This window comes from Pipistrellus kuhlii, unplaced genomic scaffold (assembly GCF_014108245.1).
Source record: "Pipistrellus kuhlii isolate mPipKuh1 unplaced genomic scaffold, mPipKuh1.p scaffold_m20_p_18, whole genome shotgun sequence".
Taxonomy (NCBI): domain Eukaryota; kingdom Metazoa; phylum Chordata; class Mammalia; order Chiroptera; family Vespertilionidae; genus Pipistrellus; species Pipistrellus kuhlii.
Genome location: NW_023425493.1, coordinates 25,274,340 through 25,296,174, shown reverse-complemented (window position 1 = coordinate 25,296,174; position 21,835 = coordinate 25,274,340). Strand labels below are relative to the sequence as shown.

General features: G+C 67.1%; 2 protein-coding genes across 8 annotated transcripts; both read left to right on the top strand.

Annotated features, from left to right (window-relative positions):
* Positions 1–56: 56 nt before the first annotated feature.
* Positions 57–740, top strand: LOC118721795 (lens epithelial protein). 2 transcript variants are annotated; one of them, XM_036443132.2, is made up of 2 exons: positions 57–276; positions 373–740. In XM_036443132.2, exon 1 carries the CDS (start codon positions 66–68, stop codon positions 249–251), a length of 186 nt encoding a protein of 61 aa, XP_036299025.1. In that variant the 5' UTR covers positions 57–65; the 3' UTR covers positions 252–276; positions 373–740. The 2 variants fall into 2 exon arrangements, with proteins under 2 accessions (XP_036299025.1, XP_045439293.1); XM_045583337.1 differs by having other exon boundaries at positions 356–740.
* A 5,818-nt stretch (positions 741–6,558) lies between these two features.
* Positions 6,559–21,764, top strand: ZBTB7B (zinc finger and BTB domain containing 7B). Of its 6 annotated transcripts, none has more exons than XM_036443126.2 (4): positions 6,571–6,682; positions 6,837–6,937; positions 19,462–20,636; positions 20,987–21,764. In XM_036443126.2, exons 3-4 carry the CDS (start codon positions 19,468–19,470, stop codon positions 21,453–21,455), a joined length of 1,638 nt encoding a protein of 545 aa, XP_036299019.1. In that variant the 5' UTR covers positions 6,571–6,682; positions 6,837–6,937; positions 19,462–19,467; the 3' UTR covers positions 21,456–21,764. The 6 variants fall into 6 exon arrangements, with proteins under 6 accessions (XP_036299021.1, XP_036299019.1, XP_045439290.1 ...); XM_045583336.1 differs by having other exon boundaries at positions 6,647–6,665; XM_036443128.2 differs by lacking the exon at positions 6,837–6,937 and having other exon boundaries at positions 6,559–6,682.
* The last annotated feature ends 71 nt before the right edge of the window (positions 21,765–21,835 follow it).

Genomic DNA, 21,835 nt, shown 5'->3' with positions numbered 1-21,835 from the left:
GCCTTTGTCCCTGCAGTCATGAGGCCTGGGGGGTGGGGATGGTGTTGATAAAAGCTGCTGCCCACATGCAGGCCCGGACACGGCCCCTCGCCCAGGCGCCACCTTTCTCCCTCCCAGGGGCCCCGCCAGACGCTGGGCGCCGGGTGCCAGTTGTGCACACGGGCACCAGGGGGGAGGGCCTGCAGCGCACCCTGAGGGCGGTGGCCTACGTCCTCCTGTGCTGCTGGTGCGTCAAGCAGCTGCTGGATTAATGGCAGCGGGAAACGCCTCGTTCAGGTGAGCAAGGCAGGACGGGCAGACAGGAGGCATGGCTGCTGCTGCTGCTGCTGCTGCTGCGGCAGAGACCGTCTCTCAGCTTTCCGTTCTCTTTAGTGCCAAGCTCAACCCCCATCGAGACTCCCAGGGCCAGCTGCTTTTGACCGAGGATGGGCCACCCACAGGGAGTGAAGTGTGGATCCAGCTCTGGGTCAATGCCATCTGTGTCAGACCTGCCTCGTCGCCGGGCCTCCGTTTCCTGCCCCCACCCCCGGTGGGCCCCTGGTGCGAGGGGCCTTGGCCTGCTGGCTAATAAGACTGCAGCAGGACCTGGCACTTCTCCAAGCCTGGCACAGGGAGCCCACCAGCCCAGATGGTTGATCTTACCATATCCTCTTAGCGCCAGGAATGGGCTGCCCCCTAATATCTCGGTTTGGGAACCACTGCGCTGTACGTATAATAAATAGGCCTTGGGCCTAAAGGTTCCGCGTGTCAGAAAAAGCACTGCAAGGGACTCGGAGCCAGGGGGCTGAGCAGGGAGGGAAGGAGGCTGTCCTAGATGGAGCTGAGGCGGAAGCCAGGTTTCCTGACTCACTAGGGTCTGAGTGGTAGGGTGGAAAGGCCCAGCTCCTCCCAGCCTGTGGGGAGGGAGGGGTCCGGCTGGGCCGGGGTCTTAGGATGGGAACTCCAATGGAAGACCCGGTCTGGCCAGCTCCTGCCTCTGTGGGTCTTGGAGAAAGCCCTGGGCTGAGGCTGGTCCCCAGCTCATGGAGAAAGTAAGGACCCTGTTCCTCCAGCTCACAAAGCTGCAAGAAGCAGGCACCGGGGTGGCCACACCGGGCCCCAGGCTCATCACAGGACACACACAGCCAGAGGAGCAGAATGGGCTTCCCCTCCCCTGGCAGCCACCACCAATCGCTTTCCCAGAATCCCTCCCAGCGGTAGGTACCCATGAACTACTTCCGACGTCTTGCTCTCGCTCATTCATGCGTTCGGACATGTCCATTCACAGTTCCCTACACCCTCAGAGCCAGCTGGAGGACAAAGCGCTCCTGGGGTCTCTACCCTCATTCCCCGGTCCCTCTGGGGGTCTGGTTATTGCCCTCCTCGTTCTCTCCCGGGGAACTGGCCTGGAGATGGTGTATGGCACCCTCCCCCAGCTCCCAGGCACCAGCCTTCTTCTCCCAGGCACCAGTTCACTCCTTTCCCCTGGGTTTACTTTATTTATTTATTTTTTAAGTTTTTAAAAAATATTTTATTGATTTTTCACAGAGAGGAAGGGAGAGAGATAGAGAGCCTGAAACGTCAATGAGAGAGAAACATTGACCAGCCGCCTCCTACACACCCCCCTCCGGGGATGTGCCCGCAACCAATGTACATGCATTTGACCAGAATCAAACCCGGGACCTTTCAGTCCGCAGACTGACGCTCTACCACTGAGCCACACCGGTTTCGGCTATTTTTATTTTTGTAAAGGTACCGTATCCCTAGAGTAAAGGACTCTAAATATTAAAAGGTAAAACTCCCTCCTACACTGACCCTCCCACCCTCGGCTCTCCTCCCTGGAGGTAACCATGGTTACCAGTTTCTTGGAGAGCAGTATAGAGACAGTCTATGCATATATTGCATATTCATTCACTTGACAAATATTGAGTACCTTCCGGTTCTCTATACCATTCTCCTTCGTGGCAGCATAGTACTTCAACTCTAGATAATTTCCTATCTCTGGCAGCTCATCCCCCATCTGTAGGCACCCACGGATCTTCCTCTTCTGAACTGGTGCTGGGGCTGATGGCCTAGGTGGCCTGGGGGCAGGGCCAGGCACGCAAAAGTGGGGAAGGGACTGCTCCCCAGATTCTGCACCCACTCCATGCTTTCCAGCTTCCTCTCACACCTAAGCTCCCCTGGCCCACGGGGTCCCCAGCTTCCATGTTGTCACCCAGTCCACACAGGCCTGCGCCTCCCACTCCTCCAGCGGGAAAAGGAGATGCCGCAGCCCCTTCCCCACAATGCTCTCCAATCAGAGTGAGCTCAGGTCTGAGTGTCCACACTGCTCTCCGGAGCTCCCTAGAGGGTTGGCGGGGGGAGGGGGAGGGAATGAAACAGAGGGCCAACTTAGGATAGGTAAAATCTCCCTACCCCTCTGTGCCCTGAGACCCTCCAGTGGCCACAGGACGCCGGCCTGAGGAGGAGGAGGGCATGACACCAGAATTCCCAGCTGATTTCGTGGGATATAAGGCTGTCGGTGGTGCAGGAAAGACAGGTGGAGGAGAGAGGCCACAGCGAAGTGGTCTGAGGAGCCACACGCCATAAACTGGATTATTTTTTTTAAATATATTTTATTGATTTTTTACAGAGAGGAAGGGAGAAGGACAGAGAGCCAGAAACATGGGTGAGAGAGCAACATCGATCAGCTGCCTCCTGCACACCCCCCACCAGGGATGTGCCCGCAATCAAGGCACATGCCCCTGACCGGAATCAAACCCTGGACCCTTCAGTCCGCAGGCCGAAGCTCTATCCACCAAGCCAAACCGATTTCGGCCTTACACTGGATTAGGATAGTAACGATCTCGGGAGGCTCCATGTCATCGTCTGAGTGGCAGTGGTCTCACCAGCTCCAGAGCGCAGACCCCTCCTCCAAAGGCAACGGCTCTTATTTGCATCTCGTTTGCATATGAGATATTTCCCCTTCCAGAGGCGAAGCCGCAGCCCCTTCCTCAGCTACTCCCAACGGAGGCTCTGCGGCCTCCAGGCTGTCCGGACGGACGTCCCCAAACCCATCCTTCCGGCCATTCTCTGGGCGCCCTGACCTCCAGCCCGCAGGACCCTCCCATCCTCCGCCCGCACCCTTACCTATCCCAGCTCCCAGGCAGCGCCCCCCGATTCTTCGCTGGGTCCCGGGGACTCGGGAACCTGCGCCGCCTGGTGGCTGGCTGGGGGGAGGCTGAGAGCAGAGGGAAGGCTTCTGATTCGCCTACCCGGGGACGTGGAGTTTTGGAAAAAGTTCCCCCCGAACTTCCTGGAGCTAAATTTATCTCCCCGGGCCCTGGGGGGCGCAGAGATCCCCGCGACGATTAGCGTGGCGAGGCAGCCCGCTGCTCCCGCCCGCCGGCGCGCACCGGGCGCCGGGTTATAAATAGCGCCGCCCGCAGGGGTGGGGGAGCCGGCGGGAGGGGGGCAACCCTCGCCGCCGCGGCCCCTTCAGGTGGGTTGGGCGGTCGCGGTGGGGCGCCGGGGGGCGGCGAGCTGGGGGCGCTGCGGTCTGCGCGCCCCCGGCGGTTTCCTGGGCGGCGGGTTTTTCGAGGGAAGCGGGGGCCGCGGGGGGAAGCGGTGGGCGCCGGGCGCAGGCTGATGCTCCGGAGACTCACAGCGCGGCCCCCCACATTCCAGAACGCGCCCCCAGACCCACTCACTCAGGACCCCCCTTCCCCCCCAAGGCAGAACCTGGCCCTCCCCTGGCTCCTCCTGGCTCTGAGCATCGCGTTCCGCTGCCGATGCCCTTGGAGCACGTGGCCCGGCAGCCTGCACCCCGCTTCGCACTGCCCCCTCGCCCCTGGCACAGCCGCTCCCCAGACCAGCGCGACCCCGACGGCAGGCCTCCCCAGGAGGGCTCACTCCCAGCGGGGCCGTCCTCCTTCTCTGCGGCCCAGCCCTGCATTCTCCGGGTGCCTGTCCACCTCCTGCTGCTTTCCCCCCAAAATCAGTCCCTAGCTGGTGGCCTGCAGATCTAAGTTAGAACGTGCGATCGGGGACGCTCCCCTATCCCCAGGAGGCCCAGCACCTGCCCTCCAGCTCCCAGTTCCAGGCAGGGCCCGGGGGCCGGGCGGGGGTGGCGGAGGCCCCAGGGGCCCGGCCCGCTCTCCGGGGATGGGGGTGGGGGTGGGGGAGGAAGGGGCAGGGCCCGGCCCCGGCGGCGTTTCCCGGCCGCAGCCGTCTTCTTCGTGGCTCGGTGCGTGGAGGGCCCGCAATTGGGGAGTAGGCGGTAATTTCAAGTCGGGATTTCCCCCCACCCCCACCCCCCAACTTCTGGGCCAGGAAGGGAGATAGATGTGCGGACCAGACGAAGGGGAACGTGGGAGGGTCACTGAAGGACGCTCCGGAGGTCCCAGGACTGTCCAGCGGGGAATGGCATTTCGGCCCCGAAAGATCCGAGCTGGGCCCGGCCTGACGGCGGACACAGCCCCGCAGGGAAGAGGACGGGGCGAGCCTGAGGCGCCGGGCGCCCCTCGCTTATCTGTGCCCAAGGGCTGGTGCCAAGCAGGGCGCCCGCCCTCCCACTGCCCGCGGAGGCCCTGGTGCTGCCCTCCCCGGGGCACATCCCCGCCCTCCGTCCCCTCGGCCGTGCCCCTTCCTCCCCGAAGCGGCCCCCTCCCCGTGGCACTGGTGCACCGGGCACTGCCCCCTCGCCCCTGGCACAGCCGCCCCCCAGACCAGCGCGACCCCGACGGCGGGCGGAGGGAGGGGAAAGCCCGGCCTGGACCCCACGGGCCGGGCCCTCCACACCCGGAGTCTGACCGGCGGGGCTGGGAAGAAAACCCGGAGCAGTGACCAACCTCGGGACCCAAGGGGGACAGGGACGAGAGGAAAACCCGGAGCGGATTACCCTAGCGGGAGCGCCCCAGGCATGCTGCCGCCGCCCGCCCCCCTCCTTCCTAGAGCCCCCCTAATTCTCCAGTGAGATAATGTCTGGGGTGGGGGGCTGTTTGGCTTGGCCTGGGCCCTCAGGGGCGCCTCACACTTTCCGCCCCTGGCAGGGACACGGCGGCAGCTCGGAGGCTGAGTCACGGCCGAAAGAGGAGGGAGGGGCCGGGACTCTGTCCCTCCCCTGCGCGGGGATCTCGGGTCAGCCCGGGTGAGGGCCAGGGCCACACTGGCACCGCCCATTGTGGTCCAACAGGTTGAGCTGGTGCCCCGCGGAGCCACCTGCTGGAGAGGGAGGGAGGGGGGCCCCTGCGGAGGGGGGTAGGGAGGAGAAATTGAGTCCCACCCGGTTCGGCCGCGGGTGGCAGGACCCGGCCCGCGCGTCCGAATGGGATTCCGTTTTACACGAGGGCGAGGGGCTCTTTGGGGTACACAGCACGGCGGGCCCAGTTGGAAGTGTCCCTCACAGGCTACCTTCCTCCATTGTGGGGGGGTCTGAAAGTCGTATCCTGGTCCCCTCCAAACCCCAACGTCCTCAAATTACCCAGGCAGCCCCCTCCCCACCTGGTTCTCCGCGAATCCCCAATTAGAGGTCCCTCCTTCTCGGAGACTCAGTTTATCCATTCCGGGAAGCCGCGGATTGGAGGCCCGGAGCAGGAGCGAGAGCGAGCCTCTCCTCCCCCTCTTCCCCCCTCCCATCTTCGCGATCCCTGCTCCTCCCCTCTGACAAAGCCAAGGCCGCAGTGGCCACGGCCGGAGCGCAGAGGATGCTTGCCCAGGGCGCCGATCCCTCCCCGCGGGGCGCCGTCACGCGTGGGGGGGGACGCAGGGTGCTCGCAGCCTCTACTCCCCCGCTCCCTTTGGGGGAGGAGGAGGGACGGGGCGTAGGAGCTGGAGTCCAGGGCCTGGTGGCTTCCTTCCCCTCCCCCTACTTCTTCCCGGGGCCCTGACCTGATTATAGCCCCTCTCACGGGACCCCCCTCCATCCCCCAAGTCCCCGCCTCACCCCCACCCAGCCTGTCTCTAAGCTCTTATACCCTTCCCTGCCAAGGTGCTGACCCTACAGAAAACCCCTCTTGGAGGCGTGGGAGCCCTGGAAGGGGGTGCTCGTTTCCCCGACCGCTGCGGACACTAACCACCCTCCCCCCACCCCTCCGTCCTCCCCCCGCCCCTGCCCCTCCTCCGCCCCTGCCCCTCCTCCAGCTCGCAGGCCAGCCCCTCCGCTCCGCCCCGTTCCTGGCCGAGCGCTGGGCGGGACCCAGTGGGGACGGGCGGGCGCTCGGGCCAATGGGCGGGCGGGGCGGTGGAGGGCCGGGAGGGGCGGGGCCGCGGCGGAGGGCTGGCTAGCGGTCCGGGGCGGGGCTCCGGTTAAGGTGGACTGCGGGAGATAGGGGCTGGAGGGGAGCGAGGGAGGGAGAAAGGGAGAAAGAGAGAGGGAAAGGGACCGCGGCAGGTGAAGGGGGAGAGAGCGAGAGAGGGAAGCGGGTGGGAAAAGAGGGGAGGCGGGAAAGGCTCGGGGAGCAGAGGGAGAGCTCGGGGGAAGGCAGCGGAGGAGGGAGGGAGGGACCCATCGGCGCCCTGCAGGGACTGGCTGGACCGAGGGGTTGAAGTTTATGTCCTTATTGGGTGGAGGGAGGGGGGCCCGGGGGGCGGGTGAAAAACCAGGAAGTGACAGAGGGTGTTGCTAAGGGTTGGGGGGGGAGTTTGGGGGGTGGCAGGGGGCGGGGGGAGGGAGGGGAGGGATGGGGGGAAAGCAGGCTGGAGGACAGGTGAGACAGCAGGACAGGTGAGGCGGGCCCGGAGGGGGGGCGGGTGGGAGCCAGGTGAATGTGCGGCTCCCGCGGCCGAGGGGGGGCGGGCGGCAGGAGGAGGCCGAGGGCTGCGGAGGAGGAGCCCCCCAGCAGAGAGCGGCGAGCGGCTGACCGCGGCCTTCTGACCAGGACCGGCGCAGGGCCCCGCGCCCCCGGGCCTGGCGGGGGACGCGCTCCTCCCCGCGCACTGCGCCTCCGCGGCTCCAGCCGGCGGCCCCCGCGGCGGAGAGGTGAGTGTCCCCCACTTCTTCTCGCGGCCCGGGGCCCCCGGATCCCAAACTGCTGCAGTGTCCTTCGTCCGTCCTGGGAGTGGGACCCCCCCACGCACACGCATGCAGGCTGGATTGCCACCACTCCCCTTCCCCGCGCCTCCCCGACACCTCGGCTCTTTGGGACTGGTTTTAACTGGGAGGAAAGGGAGACAGAGGGGGACCGGCGGGCGGCCGCTCCCCGCCGGGGCGGAAGGTCCCCGGAAACTTTCTCTGCACTTTCGGGGATCAGACAGCCCGGCGGCCCCGGGATGCCGGGAGGGCGGGCGAGGCGGCGCGGCGCGGCCCCCCGGCCCCCGTGGCTGCTGGCGGGCGGACCCCGGCCGGCGGCGCGGAGGGAGCGGAAAGGCTGACGGGCTCTAACTGGGACACGCTCCCCGCCCCCCGCGCCCCCCGGCGCTGCGGGCTGGCCCCGGGCCAGCGGCGTGCGGGGTGGGGGCCGCGCGGGGAGGGAGCGGCGGCCCGGGGGAAAGTTACCGGCCGGACTATTCGGTTTCCTGCGCTGCCAGCGCCGCGCTCCCGGCCTGGGAGTGGGGCTCAGCGACACCCCCCGAGCGGCAGGGAGCGACCCCCCTCTCCGCCGTCCTTCACCCCGCTCCCTTCCTCCGGCTGCACCCCGCCGCCGCCGCCTTCCAAAGCCGGCTCAGTGCCCCCCAGGCCCCGGGGCGAGGGTGGGTGACGGGGAGGGACTGCGGCTCGCACCCCGCCGCCGGCGCACCTGCCCTCCCCGGGGTGGGGGTCGCCCCTGGGCGGTGGGGACCGCGGGGAGCGCCGCCGGGAGCGGGCTGCCCGGGGCGGGGGGCGCTGCTCCCCATTCCCAGCGTTCCCTCCTCCCACCCCACCCCACCCCACCCCACCCCAAGTCAGCGAGCGACGTGTCCCGGCCGGAGCCGGGGGGGCCGGAGTGGAGGGGGGCGGCGTGGGCAGCGGGTTGTGCCCGGACACGTGCCTGCCCGGGCGCCCCGGCCCGGCCGGTGTTTGGAGAGAGGGCGGGTCCCTGCCCCCCGCCCCGCACTACCCCCACGTATCAAAGGGCGGCGGAGACGTGGTGAGACCTCGGGGCGCCCCGGGAGGGGGGAGCCTGGGTCGGGAGCAGGGGAGGGGCAGAGGAGCCGGTGCCGAGCTGACCCACAGGAAACGAGCGCTGCTGACCTAGTTTGGGACACCGGAAGTGGGTGCCGGGGAGAGGGGAGACCGGCGGGCTGTCCTGGCTTCCGGGCCAGGTGGAGGGCATTCTTGAATTGACCCCCACCCTGAGGCCTGAGAGACCCTTAGCTGCAGCTGAGAGCGGGAATGAGTCAGCCAGCTATTTCCCCTTCCCCCGGCTTATTTCTGGAGGAGGGAGGCCGTGCATCAGGGGCGGGGGGGGGGGGGGGGGGGGGCGGATCAGGCAGCGAGGGGTTAAACCAGGATAGGAACTCGCTGTTCCCTGAGGATGTATGTGTGTGGGGGTGAGGCCTGGAGGATTATGGGGTTGCCTCCTGCTTCTCTTTCCATCTCCCCCCCCCTGCACACACACCAACTGGTTTGGTCACCCCTGTACCTGCCTGGCACTGCTGGGAGAACTGGCATGGAGTGGGCATCAGGTTGGGAGCGGAGAGTGGGCACGGGGATTGGCTGTGCTGGTCTGGGGAGGGACATATTGGTGACCGAGTCTGGGTGGTAGCGTTCCTCCTTCGTGCTGACTGGGAAGGGCAGGGGGGTCCCTCCGGAGCAGCTGATGAAACAAGGAGAAATCTCTGCCAACGCCTGCTGTCCTTGGCCCCGGGGACCCAGCTCCCCCAGCGCGCCTCTGTTACACGGTTGCTGTGGGCACCATGCAGCCGGCGGGCACCCCCAGACACTGTCCCCTCCCGTGGGTACCACACCTCCCCCAGCCTGAGCACAGGGGTCGGGAAGGGGTTAATGCCACAGGAAAGGGGCTCTGGGGAAGAGAGGAGGCAGTGCCCACTGGGCTCAGGTGTCAGGAGCGAGGCCTGCCCTAACGAGGCGCTCTCCTCACCGCCAGCCCAGGCTGGTGTGCGCCCGTGTCGGGGAGACAGGTGCCGACCTCTCCCCCCTTCCCTGTGGTGCCCCCTGGCACCCAGGGCCTTCAGCTCCTCCTTGGCCTGGTGCCTGCCCCAGGAGGGCGCGGCGGGCAGCGGGGGCTGGGCTAACAATGCACCATCGGGCCCTTTGTGTGCTTGCACTTGGCACCCTGGGGAAGGGTGGGGGAGGGGGGCCCGGCGGGCACGGGCATGGGGGACCGGGAGGCTCTGAGGGGCCGGCCATGGCTGGGCAGAGGAGCGGAGAATGAAAGCAGGTGGAGCGGCGGAAGGGGAAGTAGGTCACACGGGTGCTAGCCCCCCATTCCAAGCCGAGGCTGAAAGCAGCAGCCCCTGGTTCTATGGCTGCCCAGATGGCATCAGGCTGCCCGAGGCACAGCCAAGGACTGGGCATCTGGGGTCAGAAGGCACTGCCTCGGGGACCGCTCAGGTGGAGGAGGCCTGGCCCGGTACTGCTTCCTGCTTGCTGTCCAAGAGACCCAGTTCTCCCCGGGCGCCGAGGCCCCGAGACGGGCCACGAATGGGCCCCGGGCAGGGCCCTGCCCGCCGACGGGAGCCTCTGGGCCTGCTTCAGGGCTTCCTGCCTCGGCGAGCCCCGCTCCCTGACCTTCCGAGAGAGTCAGGGCTGCCCCGGCACCAGGCCTTGGAGCCCATGCCCGTGTTGGCCTCGGGCTGAAGAGGAGGGTGCGGGAGGAAGGTGGGGACAGATAGGACCCTGGCATGGGGTGTGCCTGCCCTGGCCTCTTCCCCCTCCTTCTGCTGAGTAAACTCGTGAGTAAACTTGACGTTTTGCCCGGACAGTTTGAAGTTGCCTCGCCGCCCCCCCACCCCCAGGCCTGCCAACACACAGGCGGCCAGGCGCCAAGGCGGGCCTGGGGGACTGGGGGGAAGGGGTCAGGACTACTGTAGTCCACCAGCAAGGGCTTCGGAAGGGCACGAGAGACCCCCCCCCCCCCACCGCCCCACCCGGCCAGGCCCAGGTCTTGGCGAGTCTTGGCTGGGGCTGGCAGCGTGTGTCCTGGAGCCGTGAGGAGCCAAGCGCAGTGGTCTCAGCACAGCCTCTGCCCACTTCTGACCTCCACTGCCGCCAAGGAAGGGCCCCGCGCTCCCACGGCGAATGCTCACGGGCTTCCTGGCACCGGCGAACCTCCCTTAGCAGAGACCACAGGGCGACTAGAGGGCCTGGCTCTCGGCTCTCGAGGTGGGTGGGAGGCCGGCGGCCTTGGCATCCAGCGGCCATGGCCTCGGCCCGGAGGGACCGGCCGGAGGACAGCGCCCTCCTTGGCCAGCAGAGTCCTTGACCTCACACCTGGGCCTGTCCCACACGTACCTCGCTCCGCCGGACGCCCCTCAGGCCTGTCCCTTAGGTCCCCCGGCCCCTCTCTCGGCCTGTTAGTATTCCAGAGCCAGATCCCAGCCACCAAACCCCTGTGCCAGATCCACTAGGATGCCCAGGTGCTGGTGACGGGCAAACTGAGCCAGCGCCGCCGCCGCGAACACCCCGGCCTGCCATCGCTGGACATTCCTAATTCCCCTTACGCCTCCCCAGGTCACAGAGCGGTACGGGGAAATGCCTTCCCAGTCCCTGCCAGGCCTCGGAGTGGGGCTCCACCAAACCTTGCTTTCGACCTCATGTCTCTGGCTTTGGTTTCCTTCCTGTTTCCACTGCCCCCCCCCACTCCTCCCCACCCATATGCCCCTTTCAACAGACATCCTCTCTTCCTTCCTTCCTCCTTTCCTCCCCCTTTGCCTGGGAGCATGGTTCTCTCCCCGCATCACGGACCTCCCAGCCTTTTATCTCTCCGAAACACAGTCTCCTCGGAGATTAGCGACTGACCAGGTCTGGGGCTCGGCCCTCCCCACCCCATCAGCCAGGACTCTGGGGACCAGAAGAAAGAGCACAGGGCTTCTCAAGGGAACTACAACTCCCAAGGTAATATGCAAAACAACTGTGGTGCATACTGGGAGTTGTAGTCCTTGATCTCTCAATTTGGTTAAATCTGGAACTGTGTCTGGATGGAAATCAATGCCAGGAGTGGGATGAATTGGGACACGGGTGCCCTCTGCCTTCCCCCTACCTGCTTCTCATCCTGTTCCCCTGTGACACCATGTTCCCAGGACTGACATCCACCTCCCCTGCTGAGACATGTTGCTCATTGTCACCTTAGGACTCCACCCAAGAGATGCCCACACCCTGCCCTGCTGCCCCTGGCAGGGGTGAAACGGAGGGGCCCCACGGACTCCCTCCCTATCCCCTGCCCTCTAGGCTGGCTCCCTCCTTTATGGGGATCAAAGGGCAGACGGCAGCCCCACCCGACTCCCTCCTAGGTCTCTGGCATTGAGGCTCTCGGGAATTGCAGTTGACTTTGGTGCCCAAGCAAACGCTCGGGCAGGGGGAATGCCGGGAGGCTGGCGCCTGGCGGCGGGGAGAGACCTTGGGGAGTGGAGCCTCCAATAACTGTTCACCAGGCTGTGCCCCGGGCTCTCTGCAGGCCGGATCCGTGCGCCGCCTCGAGGTTGTTTGAGAACAGGGTCTTGGGTCTTATCGGTAGGTCCGGGGGGCCTGGGCCCGCCTGGCTGGCACCAAGGCACAGGGGTGACCCTCCCCCACCCCAGGCCCACAGTTGGCATGGGGCGCTGGGAGCAGGGGGGTAGGAGGGAGAGAGGGCACGACTGCCAGCATCCTGGTGGGTAGGTGCCAACCGGGACGGGAGCTGGTGAGGGGCAGCAGGCCAGCGGCATTGAGCCAGCAGCTGTTGGGGGGAAAGGGGAAGGGACATTTTGGGGGGCGTTTCTGAGGTCCCCCCAGCCCCACAGGACTTGGGATGGCCTAGCGTGTGGGGGCCACGAGAGTGCCCTCATTTAAGAGCCCCCTGGAGTTGTTTCAGCAGGGCTCTGTGGCCCACCCCTGTCTGGGCTCCGAGCCCTCCTGAGTTGCCCCTCAGGCCCAGGCGGGTCCCACCCAACCGGCCAGGGTGGCAGCAGCTTGCTTGCGCAAGGGGTGGGGCTAGGCGCCCTTCCCAGCAGATGCCCCCTCTCCGCTCCTTCCTCTTTCGGTGCCCACAGCTCCCCCCATCTGTCCACCTCCCCCCGGCCAGCTCTCGCCCCGTGGTCCCCCTGGCCATCGGGGGCTGGCACCAGTGCTGCCCCCTGGCCTGGTTGGCAGGGGCTGGCGCCCGAGCAAGGAACTGTGGTATGTGAGTGGGTTTGGGGTGAGGCATGGGGAGGGCGGGGTGCCGCCTTGCCCAGCCCCTAAGGGCCCCAGCCCAGTCTAGGGTGGGGAGAATTCGGCCACCTCCCAAGGGGGCAGAGGGCCCTCCCGGGGTCTGGAGGGCCTCCTGGCGGCCCCCTTTCACACCATATGCCCCTAGGGGCTGGGACCTGGGCACCTGTCACCCCTGGCACTGACTGTCCGAGGTTCCCCTCCTCCCCCTCTCCTAGCCACAGCCACCTCCTGTCCCCTCCCCTCCCTTCTTCCTTCTCCTGGTCCCACCTCCAGCAGCCTCGCCCACTGCTCCTCTTCACCTCTGTCCTCCTGGACTGTCCTGGCGCCTACCTTTCCTCCTGCTCACCTTTTCCCCTTTCGGGACGGAGGGCAGGCGGGGGTGGGTGCAGCTGGGGCTCTGCACCACGGCGGAGACTCAGGCCCTCTCCCACGCTTCCAGCCCTCTGGTAACCCCTCCCTCCAAGCCGGGGGGAGGGGGTAGCACCCAGAGAGTTCAGGCTGTGGGGGGAGGGGCTGGGCCAGGTCGTGGGCGGCCCTTTTGAAGGAGGGAGCTGGAGCGAGGAACAGCCACCCCACCTACCCCCCTGCCGGGCCCTCCCCCACCCCTCCCAGCCCGCTCCCCCCCAGGGGCCAAGAGGAGTTGCCGGCAAGGCCCCTCCGCGTTCAGGTGAGTAGGCCCCGCGCCGGCTGGGGAGCTCAGGCCCTGGGGAGGCTTGGAGGCCTAGAATTGGACAAGGGTCAGAGAGGGGCTGGAAAACAGGTTTGGAAGAGGGTGTCCACGCGTCTCTGGGGGGTTAGGGAGCCGAAGTTCCGGGGAGCAGAGCATGGGGAGGCCTCCGTGTCCGGGGGACCCAGGGGCACAGCAGAGCCCGAGAAGGGGCCTGCGGGAGCTGGGGTTGCTGCGCTGCGCCAGGACAGGAGGTCGGACGGGCTGGCAGGGAGCCGGGCTCCGGGGATAGAGCTGGGGTGTCCTCTGGGGCTGGGGGGCTCAGGTTTCTGCTGTCGGCTTGGCGGGTGTGCGATTACCAGCCGGCTCAATTACCCAGCCAGAGACACCAGGCTGGGGGGAGGGGGTGGGCACCGGGCAGACCCTGGCACCTTGTGCCATCTCCTCGGGGCCCCAAGAGGAGCTGGCAGCCTCGGGCGGACCCTGCTGGGAACCCTGGTGGCTGCGGGCTGTGCCGGGCAGGCGCCTGGCTCAGGGTGGGCACCTCCGGGGAAAGTCCAGCAGCTTCAGGGCTGGAAACTCTGACGGGCAGAGAAGCCTGGGTTGTCCTCCTTCCCCCCCACATCCGCTTTCACTGTACCCCCCACCCATGCTCCCCAACCGGCCCCCGGTTTTGGTCCTGTGCTTCGTTTGGGAGGGAGGCATGGGTGCCCTAACGTGGCCATCCCGTGGCCGCGCCAGGCCTTAGGGGGCAGGCCAGGCTCCTTGATGGAATCCCTCGGTCCCTCTCTCTGCTGAGCTGAGCGCCCTGGGGAGAGGATCAGAGACCCGTGGAGGAGGGCGACTCGGAGAAAGTGGGAGAGACCTGAGAGAGAACCGGGCGGGAGAGGGCGAGGCCTCCGGGCCCGGAGGTGGCAGTGGAGGCAGGAGCCGGGCAAGGGCTGAAGGGAGAACGCGTGGCGGAGAGGGGACAAGGGTCGGAGAAGGCACCTGGGGACAGAGCAGGAAGCCAAGACAAGGGGCCCAGGCTGGAGCCTCGCGGATGGGCAGGGGTCCCCCAAGATGAAGAGGGGAAGGCTGGGTGAGAGGGAGGTACCCTCATCCCTCCCTCCGCCATCTTTTCTCTTCCTCCTAGGCCCCCGGTGCGGGCCGGGGAGCGGGGGGCTGGGGCCCGTGTCCCGGGGTAGAGCGTGTGAGAGAGCACTGAGGTCCCCCCATCTCAGGGGCTGAGGCACCAGGAATTGGGGATTTTGAGGGAGGAGAAGCTGAGCCCCAACAGCACCGGGAAGCAGCCGGCTCCCCTCGCCTCCTTCCCCCTTCGTGGCTTGCGGTCTCCCTTCCCCGCCTAGGCCCCCAGGAAGTGTGAGAGCCGGGGGTGGTGAAGTTCGGAGGGGAAGCAGCCTATGGGGGAGGGGGAGGCCATGCGCCCGCTTTGGAGGGGCTGGGGCGGTGAGGGGAGGGCTCCATGGACGGGCGGGCATCCCCGGGCAGCGCCGTCCCTCCGAAGTCCGTCAGACCCGGCGGGGGACTCAGCTCACCCCTCACCCTGCCTTCCCAGCCAGGCGGTCCAGATGGCTCCGGCCCCGGGCCCCAGAGGCCCCGGGCAGGGGTGGGAGACGCGGAGGAAACCGGGATTCCTGGGTCCCCGAGGACTTCGGACCGGCTGTCCTAGTTCCCCAAGCCCCTGGTCCAGCCACAGGCCAGAGCCCTGGGCTTCGTGCAAACTTAGCTCAAAAAAAAACATTAAAAAAAAACAGGAAGAGAACCCGAGGCTGGAGTCAGGTGGGAATTGAGGGATGGCGAGGAGAATGAAGGAAGGGGGAGAGGGGGCTGGCCGTGTGGGTCTCCCCATCGCCCCTGGCGGGAGGCTGTCACAGCCCGGTCCTCCTGCCCCCTTGCCCCCGGCCGCCGCTGCACCTGGAGAGGCCTGGCCCGCTGGGCGGGTGCCCTGGCAGAGCCCGAGGTGGGGGCCTCGGAGCCCGTGGCGGGGGCGCTCCGTGTGGCCGTGTCTCGGGCCCATATCTATTTTCTCCGCTGCTAATCCTGGTTCCGCCTGCTGCCCCCCACACTAAGCCTCACTCCCCTAATCCCCAGGGTGCGGGGAAGGGGGGCCGGCGTCACTCAGCTGCCCCCGCGGGGCCTCGGCGCCCAGCTCCTGAGCTGGCGGGAGCCGGCGCTGCTGGCCCCGGTGCCCCCGCCCCGGCTCTGGACGCTGCCTGAGGTCAGCCCTGGAAAGCGCCCTGGCCTCCGTTCCTTCCCAGGCTCGGGCCTCCTCACGGCCTCTGCCTTTGGGTTCTCGGCGGTGGGCACGCCCTGGCAGCTGCCCTTGGGCACGGAGGGCTCCTGCCTCTCTCACCCCAAAGTCTTCCCCCATCGGCGATGGGGCAGGCTTGACTCAGGGCCCAGTTTCAAGAGAGCTGCCCACTGGCTTGGCCGGTCTAGCAGGCCCGACAGTGAGGGGAGCCTGGGGGGTGGCAGGAAAGGGGGGAGCGATGGGGCGGGGCCCCCCAGTTCTTCCCCCTACCAGGCAAACAGACCAAACAGACCTCGCCTGGTTCCCTGGCACAGCTGCCCCCCCACCACCACACGCCCATGCCCACAAGGTCTTAGCAAGAGGGGGCATGCCAGGCTGGGCGGGGATGGGCCGCCCTCATGGGGCGTCAGGGGGCTGGGCCCTCTGGGATGCAGAGGTGGGAAGGGTGCCCAAGGTGGGGTGGGCATCCTGGCACCAGTGCCCCACCCTGGCAGAGAGAAGGGGGAGGCCTCCACCCCGTCCACCCCTCCCAGATGATGGGGCTAGGAGTGCCCCCTTGGCCTGGTTGGCACCAGCGTAGTTCCAGGTGGCACCTAGGTTGGCTTGGGTGCCAGAGCCCTGGGTAAGGGCTGGGGGAGTTTCCCAGAAGCTAGAGAACCCTACGAATACCTGCCCTTCCCACGTGTGCCTTGTGCCCTCGGCCTCTTCCCTCCTCCATTGCTACCTGGTGGCATGGGCATGGGAGCTGGACCTAAGGGGTTAAATACCCACCTTGGCCCAAGCCCGGTGCACATGGTGCAGTGTGCCAGCCCGAGCTTCTGGCCTGGCAGCAGGGTCAGCCGGCCGGTGCCCCCACCACACCGCACTGCCATGGAGACTGGCCCCAGGGTGGGAGAGAGGGGGCGGGCTGAGCAGCGGGAATGGGTGGGGCGGGGAGGGAGGGAGAGGGATGGGATGAGCCACGTGCCTGTGGGTGTCCAGCTCCCGGCCAATGGACAAGGAGGGCAGCCACACCCATCCCCCTCTGGAAGGACAGGATCTGCCTGGGCCCAGGAGGGTGGCCACTGCTGCGTCTGCCCACCGGGCTGTTTGTTCTGAGCCCTGGAGCCGCCCAGGCGGGTACTGTTTGTGACGTGCGGGCAGGAGGGCCTCAGGCCCGGGGAGCTCCCACACGGCGGCCCCGGGGAGGGACGTGGCTTGGGGACTTACGGTGGGAGCGGCGGACTGTCCTAAGGCCACTGAGGTGTGGCTGCGAAGCCCGAGACCCTCACGTGGGTGCCACTCACTCCGAGCTGCTGTGCCGTGTTGGCATCGCCATGAAGGTGCCAGGCAGGAGGCAGGCACAGACAATGCGGTTCTTATGTCTTAAAGAGGAAACGCATGCGTGGCCCTGGCCTCCCCCGGCTCCTCCCCCCAAATACCTTTCCCCATCCACACCGGCCCAGCGGCCTCGGGGAGTGACAGGAACCCGAGGGAAATGTCAGGGGTCCGCCTTGTCCTCGGGATCATCTAGGTCAAGTCCCTTCTAGGTCCCTTCGGGCCTCCTCGGGAAAGGAAGTGACTTGTCCAAGGTCATGTCGCTGGTCGTAACTCGACTCCTGGGGGGATGACTGAGGGAGGGAGGGAGGCAGGCAGATCTTTCCTAGCCCTAGTGGAGGCGAGGCGGGAGGCCTCCTGGGCAGTGGAATCTGCCCTCAGGCCAGGCCTGGCTTCTCCCTCCCAAGGCCCAGCTTTTACCGAGCCCCTGCTGTGGTGTCAGGCTCAGACCGGTGCCACACTTTGCCAGAGCCACCTCCATCCTAGGCCTCCTGTTGTAGAGGAGGAAGGAGATGCAGAGATGGAATCCCTCGTTGAAGGTCACGGAGCTAATCTGTGCAGAGTGAGGGTTCCAGAGCCCAGCTCTTCCCAGGCCCCGACTTTTGTCTTCATGTCAGGAATAAAGGGGCTTCCACTCCCACCCCCTCGGGCCTCCCCTCCCACCCCCTCCTGGTGCAGCTAAGGAGATTAAAGTCTGGGGTTGAAATGACTTGCCCAAGCTCATTCCGCAAGCCGGCGGCAGCAGCAGGAGAGCCAAGACCTGAGGCAGACAGATCGCCACACTTCCAGGCAGGCCAGACTCTCCACCACCCCTTCCCCTTGGGATTGCTGGCAGCGTACCCTCCTCTGGGCATGCGGAGTGGGCGGGCGGGTGGGGGAAAGCCCAGAGGCTGGGGGACGGCCCTCTGGGGCCGGGATGGAGCGGGAGAGGTTGCGGTGATGGTGGTGGTGGTAGCAGAGGTAGAGAGGGGTGGGACTGGAACTTGGCCTATTGGCAGTGGGGGAGGGGCGGGGACGATGCTTATCTGCGGGGCAGGAAGCACCCGAGCCAGCGACACCCCAGCAAAGCACTGCTGCTCCTTGGCCCCACGGGGGAGGGAAGGATGTGTGTGTGTGTTGGGGGGGGGAGCACGGGATGCTGGGAGCTGTTTCCCTTCTGGCCTTGAGAAGAGGGGACATAGGCGGGGAGATGCATTTTGAGCAGAGGGGGCAGGGAGGAGGGGGAGGGAGTTGGGAAGCTTAGCGTTTTACTGTACACCCAACGCTCCAGGGCAGGGTGGGGAACCTCCGGCCCTCGGGCTGCCGAGGGCCTGCAGAATCCTCGGGTCTGGCCCTCCCGAGGCACGAGGGGTGAGTTCATTAAGTATTTGACCAAATACAGCAGGCTAATTTGTTTTTTGTTTTGTTTTGAAATATATATTTTTTATTTTTCACAGCAAGGAAGGGAGAGGGATAGAGAGCCAGAAACATCTATGAGAGCGATACATCGACCAGCTGCCTCCTGCACACTCCCCATCAGGAATGTGCCCGCAACCAATGTACATGCCCTTGGCCGGAATCGAACCTGGGACCTTTCAGTCCGCAGGCCAACGCTCTATCCACTGAGCCAAACTGGTTTCGGCCAGCAGGCTAATTTTTAAGTTGATAATTTTGTGTGGCCTGAGAAGGATGTTATAAATATCCCGATGGCCCCTGGCAGAAAATAAGGTTCCCCACTCTTGCTTCGGGGAGATAACCCATGGCAGACCTTGGTCCGACGCGAATCCCTCTAGGCTGTCGGAAGGCTGTTAGCCCACCTTTCAGAGGACTGCGGCCGGTGCCATAGCCACCCGGTGTCCTTCAGCCAGCGCTTTGTGGAGCCTGAATCAGGCCCCAGGCCCCAGCCCCCTCTCCCTGCAGGCCAGCGCTATTTCCGAGGGCTGGGGAGGCGGACGGGTCCCAGGCAGCGGCCGGAGAGTCAGGGCCCCTGCTCTCGCGGAGGCTGAGCCGCGGGCACCACAGGCCCCCCGCCCTCTGCCTTAGCCTGGACCTTGTCCGGCTTAACTTGGACGGTCACCCCCCCTGCCGGGGCCTCAGGTTCCTTGTCTGTGAAATGGGCTGTTGGCACGCCAGGGATTGTGGGAGAGTAAAGGGGTGGGAAGTGCTTTCAAGGGCGTCTGGCGGGGAGTACCTGCCCATAAGCCTCGGCTGAGGTCCGGTCTCCTCCCCCAAGGGGTCTCCATCCCGGGGGTCTCCTTCCCGGGGGTCTCCTTCCCAGGGGGTCTCCTTCCAGGGGGAGGGGTCTCTTTCGGGGGGGGGCGTCTCCTTCCCGGGGGGTCTCCTTCCTGGGAGTCTCCTTCCGGGGGGCGGGGTCTCCTTCCCGGGGGGTCTCCTTCCCCGGGGTCTCCTTCCCGGGGGTCTCCTTCCGGGGGGGGGTCTCCTTCCCGGGGGTCTCCTTCCCCGGGGAGGTCTCCTTCCCGGGGGTCTCCTTCCCCGGGGAGGTCTCCTTCCCGGGGGGGGGTCTCCTTCCCGGGGGGGGTCTCCTTCCCGGGGGGTCTCCTTCCCCGGGGAGGGGGTCTCCATCCCGGGGGGTCTCCATCCCGGGGGTCTCCTTCCGGGGGGTCTCCTTCCCGGGGTCTCCTTCCTGGGGAGGGGGGGTCTCCTTCCCGGGGGGGGTCTCCTTCCCGGGGGGGGTCTCCTTCCCGGGGGGTCTCCTTCCCCGGGGAGGGGGTCTCCATCCCGGGGGGTCTCCATCCCGGGGGTCTCCTTCCGGGGGGTCTCCTTCCCGGGGGTCTCCTTCCCGGGGGGTCTCCTTCCCCGGGGAGGGGGTCTCCATCCCGGGGGGTCTCCATCCCGGGGGGTCTCCTTCCCCGGGAGGTCTCCTTCCGGGGGGTCTCCTTCCGGGGGGGGGTCTCCTTCCCGGGGGGGGGGGTCCTCCTTCCCGGGGGTCGCCTTGCGGGGCTGAGCGCCCCTAACCTGCCCTTCTTGGCCCGGCAGGAGAAGATGGGGAGCCCCGAGGACGACCTCATCGGGATCCCGTTCCCGGACCACAGCAGCGAGCTCCTGAGCTGCCTCAACCAGCAGCGGCAGCAGGGCCACCTGTGCGACCTCACCATCCGGACGCGGGGCCTTGAGTACCGCACGCACCGGGCCGTGCTGGCCGCCTGCAGCCACTACTTCAAGAAGCTGTTCACGGAGGGCGGGGGCGCGGGGGCGGGGGGCGGCGCGGGGGGCGGCGCGCCGGCCGCGGGGGGCGCCGGGGGCGCCGGCGGCGTGTGCGAGCTGGACTTCGTGGGGCCCGAGGCCCTGGGGGCCCTGCTCGAGTTCGCCTACACGGCCACGCTGACCACCAGCAGCGCCAACATGCCGGCCGTGCTGCAGGCCGCGCAGCTGCTGGAGATCCCCTGCGTCATCGCCGCCTGCATGGAGATCCTGCAGGGCAGCGGGCTGGAGGCCCCCAGCCCGGACCAGGACGACTGCGAGCGGGCCCGCCAGTACCTGGAGGCCTTCGCCACGGCCACGGCCACGGCCACGGGGGTCCCCAACGGCGAGGACAGCCCCCCGCAGGCGCCGCCGCCGCCCGCCCGGCCCGTCGCCCGCCGCAGCCGCAAGCCCCGGAAAGCGTTCCTGCAGACCAAGGGGTCCCGGGCGAACCACCTGGGGCCCGAGGCGCCCCCGGTGCCCACCCACCCCCTGGCCTACGAGGAGGAGGAGGCGGCGGCGGGCAGGGTGGGCAGCAGTGCGGGCAGCGGGCTGGGAGACAGCTACAGCCCTCCCGCGGGGGCAGCCTCCCCCCCGGAGGAGCCCATGAACTATGAGCCCTTCGAGGGCGAGGAAGAGGAGGAGGAGCAGGAGCTGGCGGCCTACGCCTCGGCCTACCGGCTGGCACAGGTCGCCGGGCCCCCGCTGTCCCCCGACGACGTGGGCTCCGACGAGGATGCCATCGACCCGGACCTGATGGCCTACCTGAGCTCCCTGCACCAGGACGCCCTGGCCCCCGGCCTGGACGGCCAGGACAAGCTGGGGGTGCGGAAGCGCCGCTCCCAGATGCCCCAGGAGTGCCCCGTCTGCCACAAGATCATCCACGGGGCCGGCAAGCTGCCGCGCCACATGAGGACCCACACGGGCGAGAAGCCCTTCGCCTGCGAGGTCTGCGGCGTCCGGTTCACCCGGTGAGCACCCGTGGGGAGGGGGCCGGCAGGGGCCGCGGAGACCTGAAGGGGGAAGTGGGTGAGCCTGGAGGGCCTGGGGGGGGGGGGGGGAGGTTACCGGAAACAGGGAGAGAGACCTGGGTAGGAAGACAGGCGAAAGGGAGTCCAGAGGGGTGGGCGTGGGGCATGAAAGATGAGGCGCTGGGCCCAGCCACACGGAGATGCAGTCAGCGGGGGCATTCTGGGGCAGCACCGGGGAAGCAAAGGATGAGGGGTATTGGCCAGCGTGGGATTGCTGGCAGCATATGGCCTGGGGATCTGGCCAAAGCCCCGGTCCTGACGGGCCCCTCTCTCCTCCCCCCGCCCGCCAGGAACGACAAGCTGAAGATCCACATGCGGAAGCACACCGGAGAGCGCCCCTACTCGTGCCCGCACTGCCCAGCCCGCTTCCTGCACAGCTACGACCTCAAGAACCACATGCACCTGCACACCGGGGACCGGCCCTACGAGTGCCACCTGTGCCACAAGGCCTTCGCCAAGGAGGACCACCTGCAGCGCCACCTCAAGGGCCAGAACTGCCTGGAGGTGCGCACCCGGCGGCGCCGCAAGGACGACGCCCCGCCCCACTACCCGCCGCCCGCGGCCGCCGCGCCCGCCCCCGCCGGCCTCGACCTCTCCAACGGCCACCTGGACACCTTCCGCCTCTCGCTGTCCCGGTTCTGGGAGCAGTCGGCCGCCGCCGGGCCCCCCGCCTCCACCCCGGGGCCCCCCGATGAGGACGAGGAGGAGGGGGCCCCCGCCACGCCCCAGCAGGCCGAAGGCGCCGTGGAGTCCTCTTAAAGAGGGGGGCGGAGCAGCCGCCCATGCCAAGCAGTGGGAGCCTGCTGGACAGACGGACAGACAGAGCGCGGGGGTCCGAGCACTGAACCTCCCTGGCGTCGGAAAGCATCCCCCCTCCTCCCCAGAGCCCGGATTCCAGTCCCAAGCTTGAGAAGGTTTTTGGGGCGAAAAGCCTCCCCCGATTGGGGTGATCTCCCAAGGAGTGACCCGTACGATAGGATGATGTACATATTGACAGCTCTGTTGTAAGGGGGGGTCCCTGTCTCCGGCTGTGCCTGGGGAGTGGAAGCAATAATGTATTTCTGATTTGTGGGGGGTCCCGGGGTCCCTCTTCGGCTATGCGGGTTTCTAGGGGGTGAGAGGCTTGGGACCAAAGCCTT

Excerpts from the sequence above, each read along its gene's own strand:
- LOC118721795 (XM_036443132.2), top strand. The coding sequence starts at position 66 with ATGCAGGCCCGGACACGGCCCCTCGCCCAGGCGCCACCTTTCTCCCTC.
- ZBTB7B (XM_045583334.1), top strand. The coding sequence starts at position 6,639 with ATGGGGGGAAAGCAGGCTGGAGGACAG. Across the intron at positions 6,666-19,461 it reads GAAAGCAGGCTGGAGGACAG|GAGAAGATGGGGAGCCCCGA; the intron begins GTGAGACAGCAG and ends TTGGCCCGGCAG. Across the intron at positions 20,637-20,986 it reads TGCGGCGTCCGGTTCACCCG|GAACGACAAGCTGAAGATCC; the intron begins GTGAGCACCCGT and ends CCCGCCCGCCAG.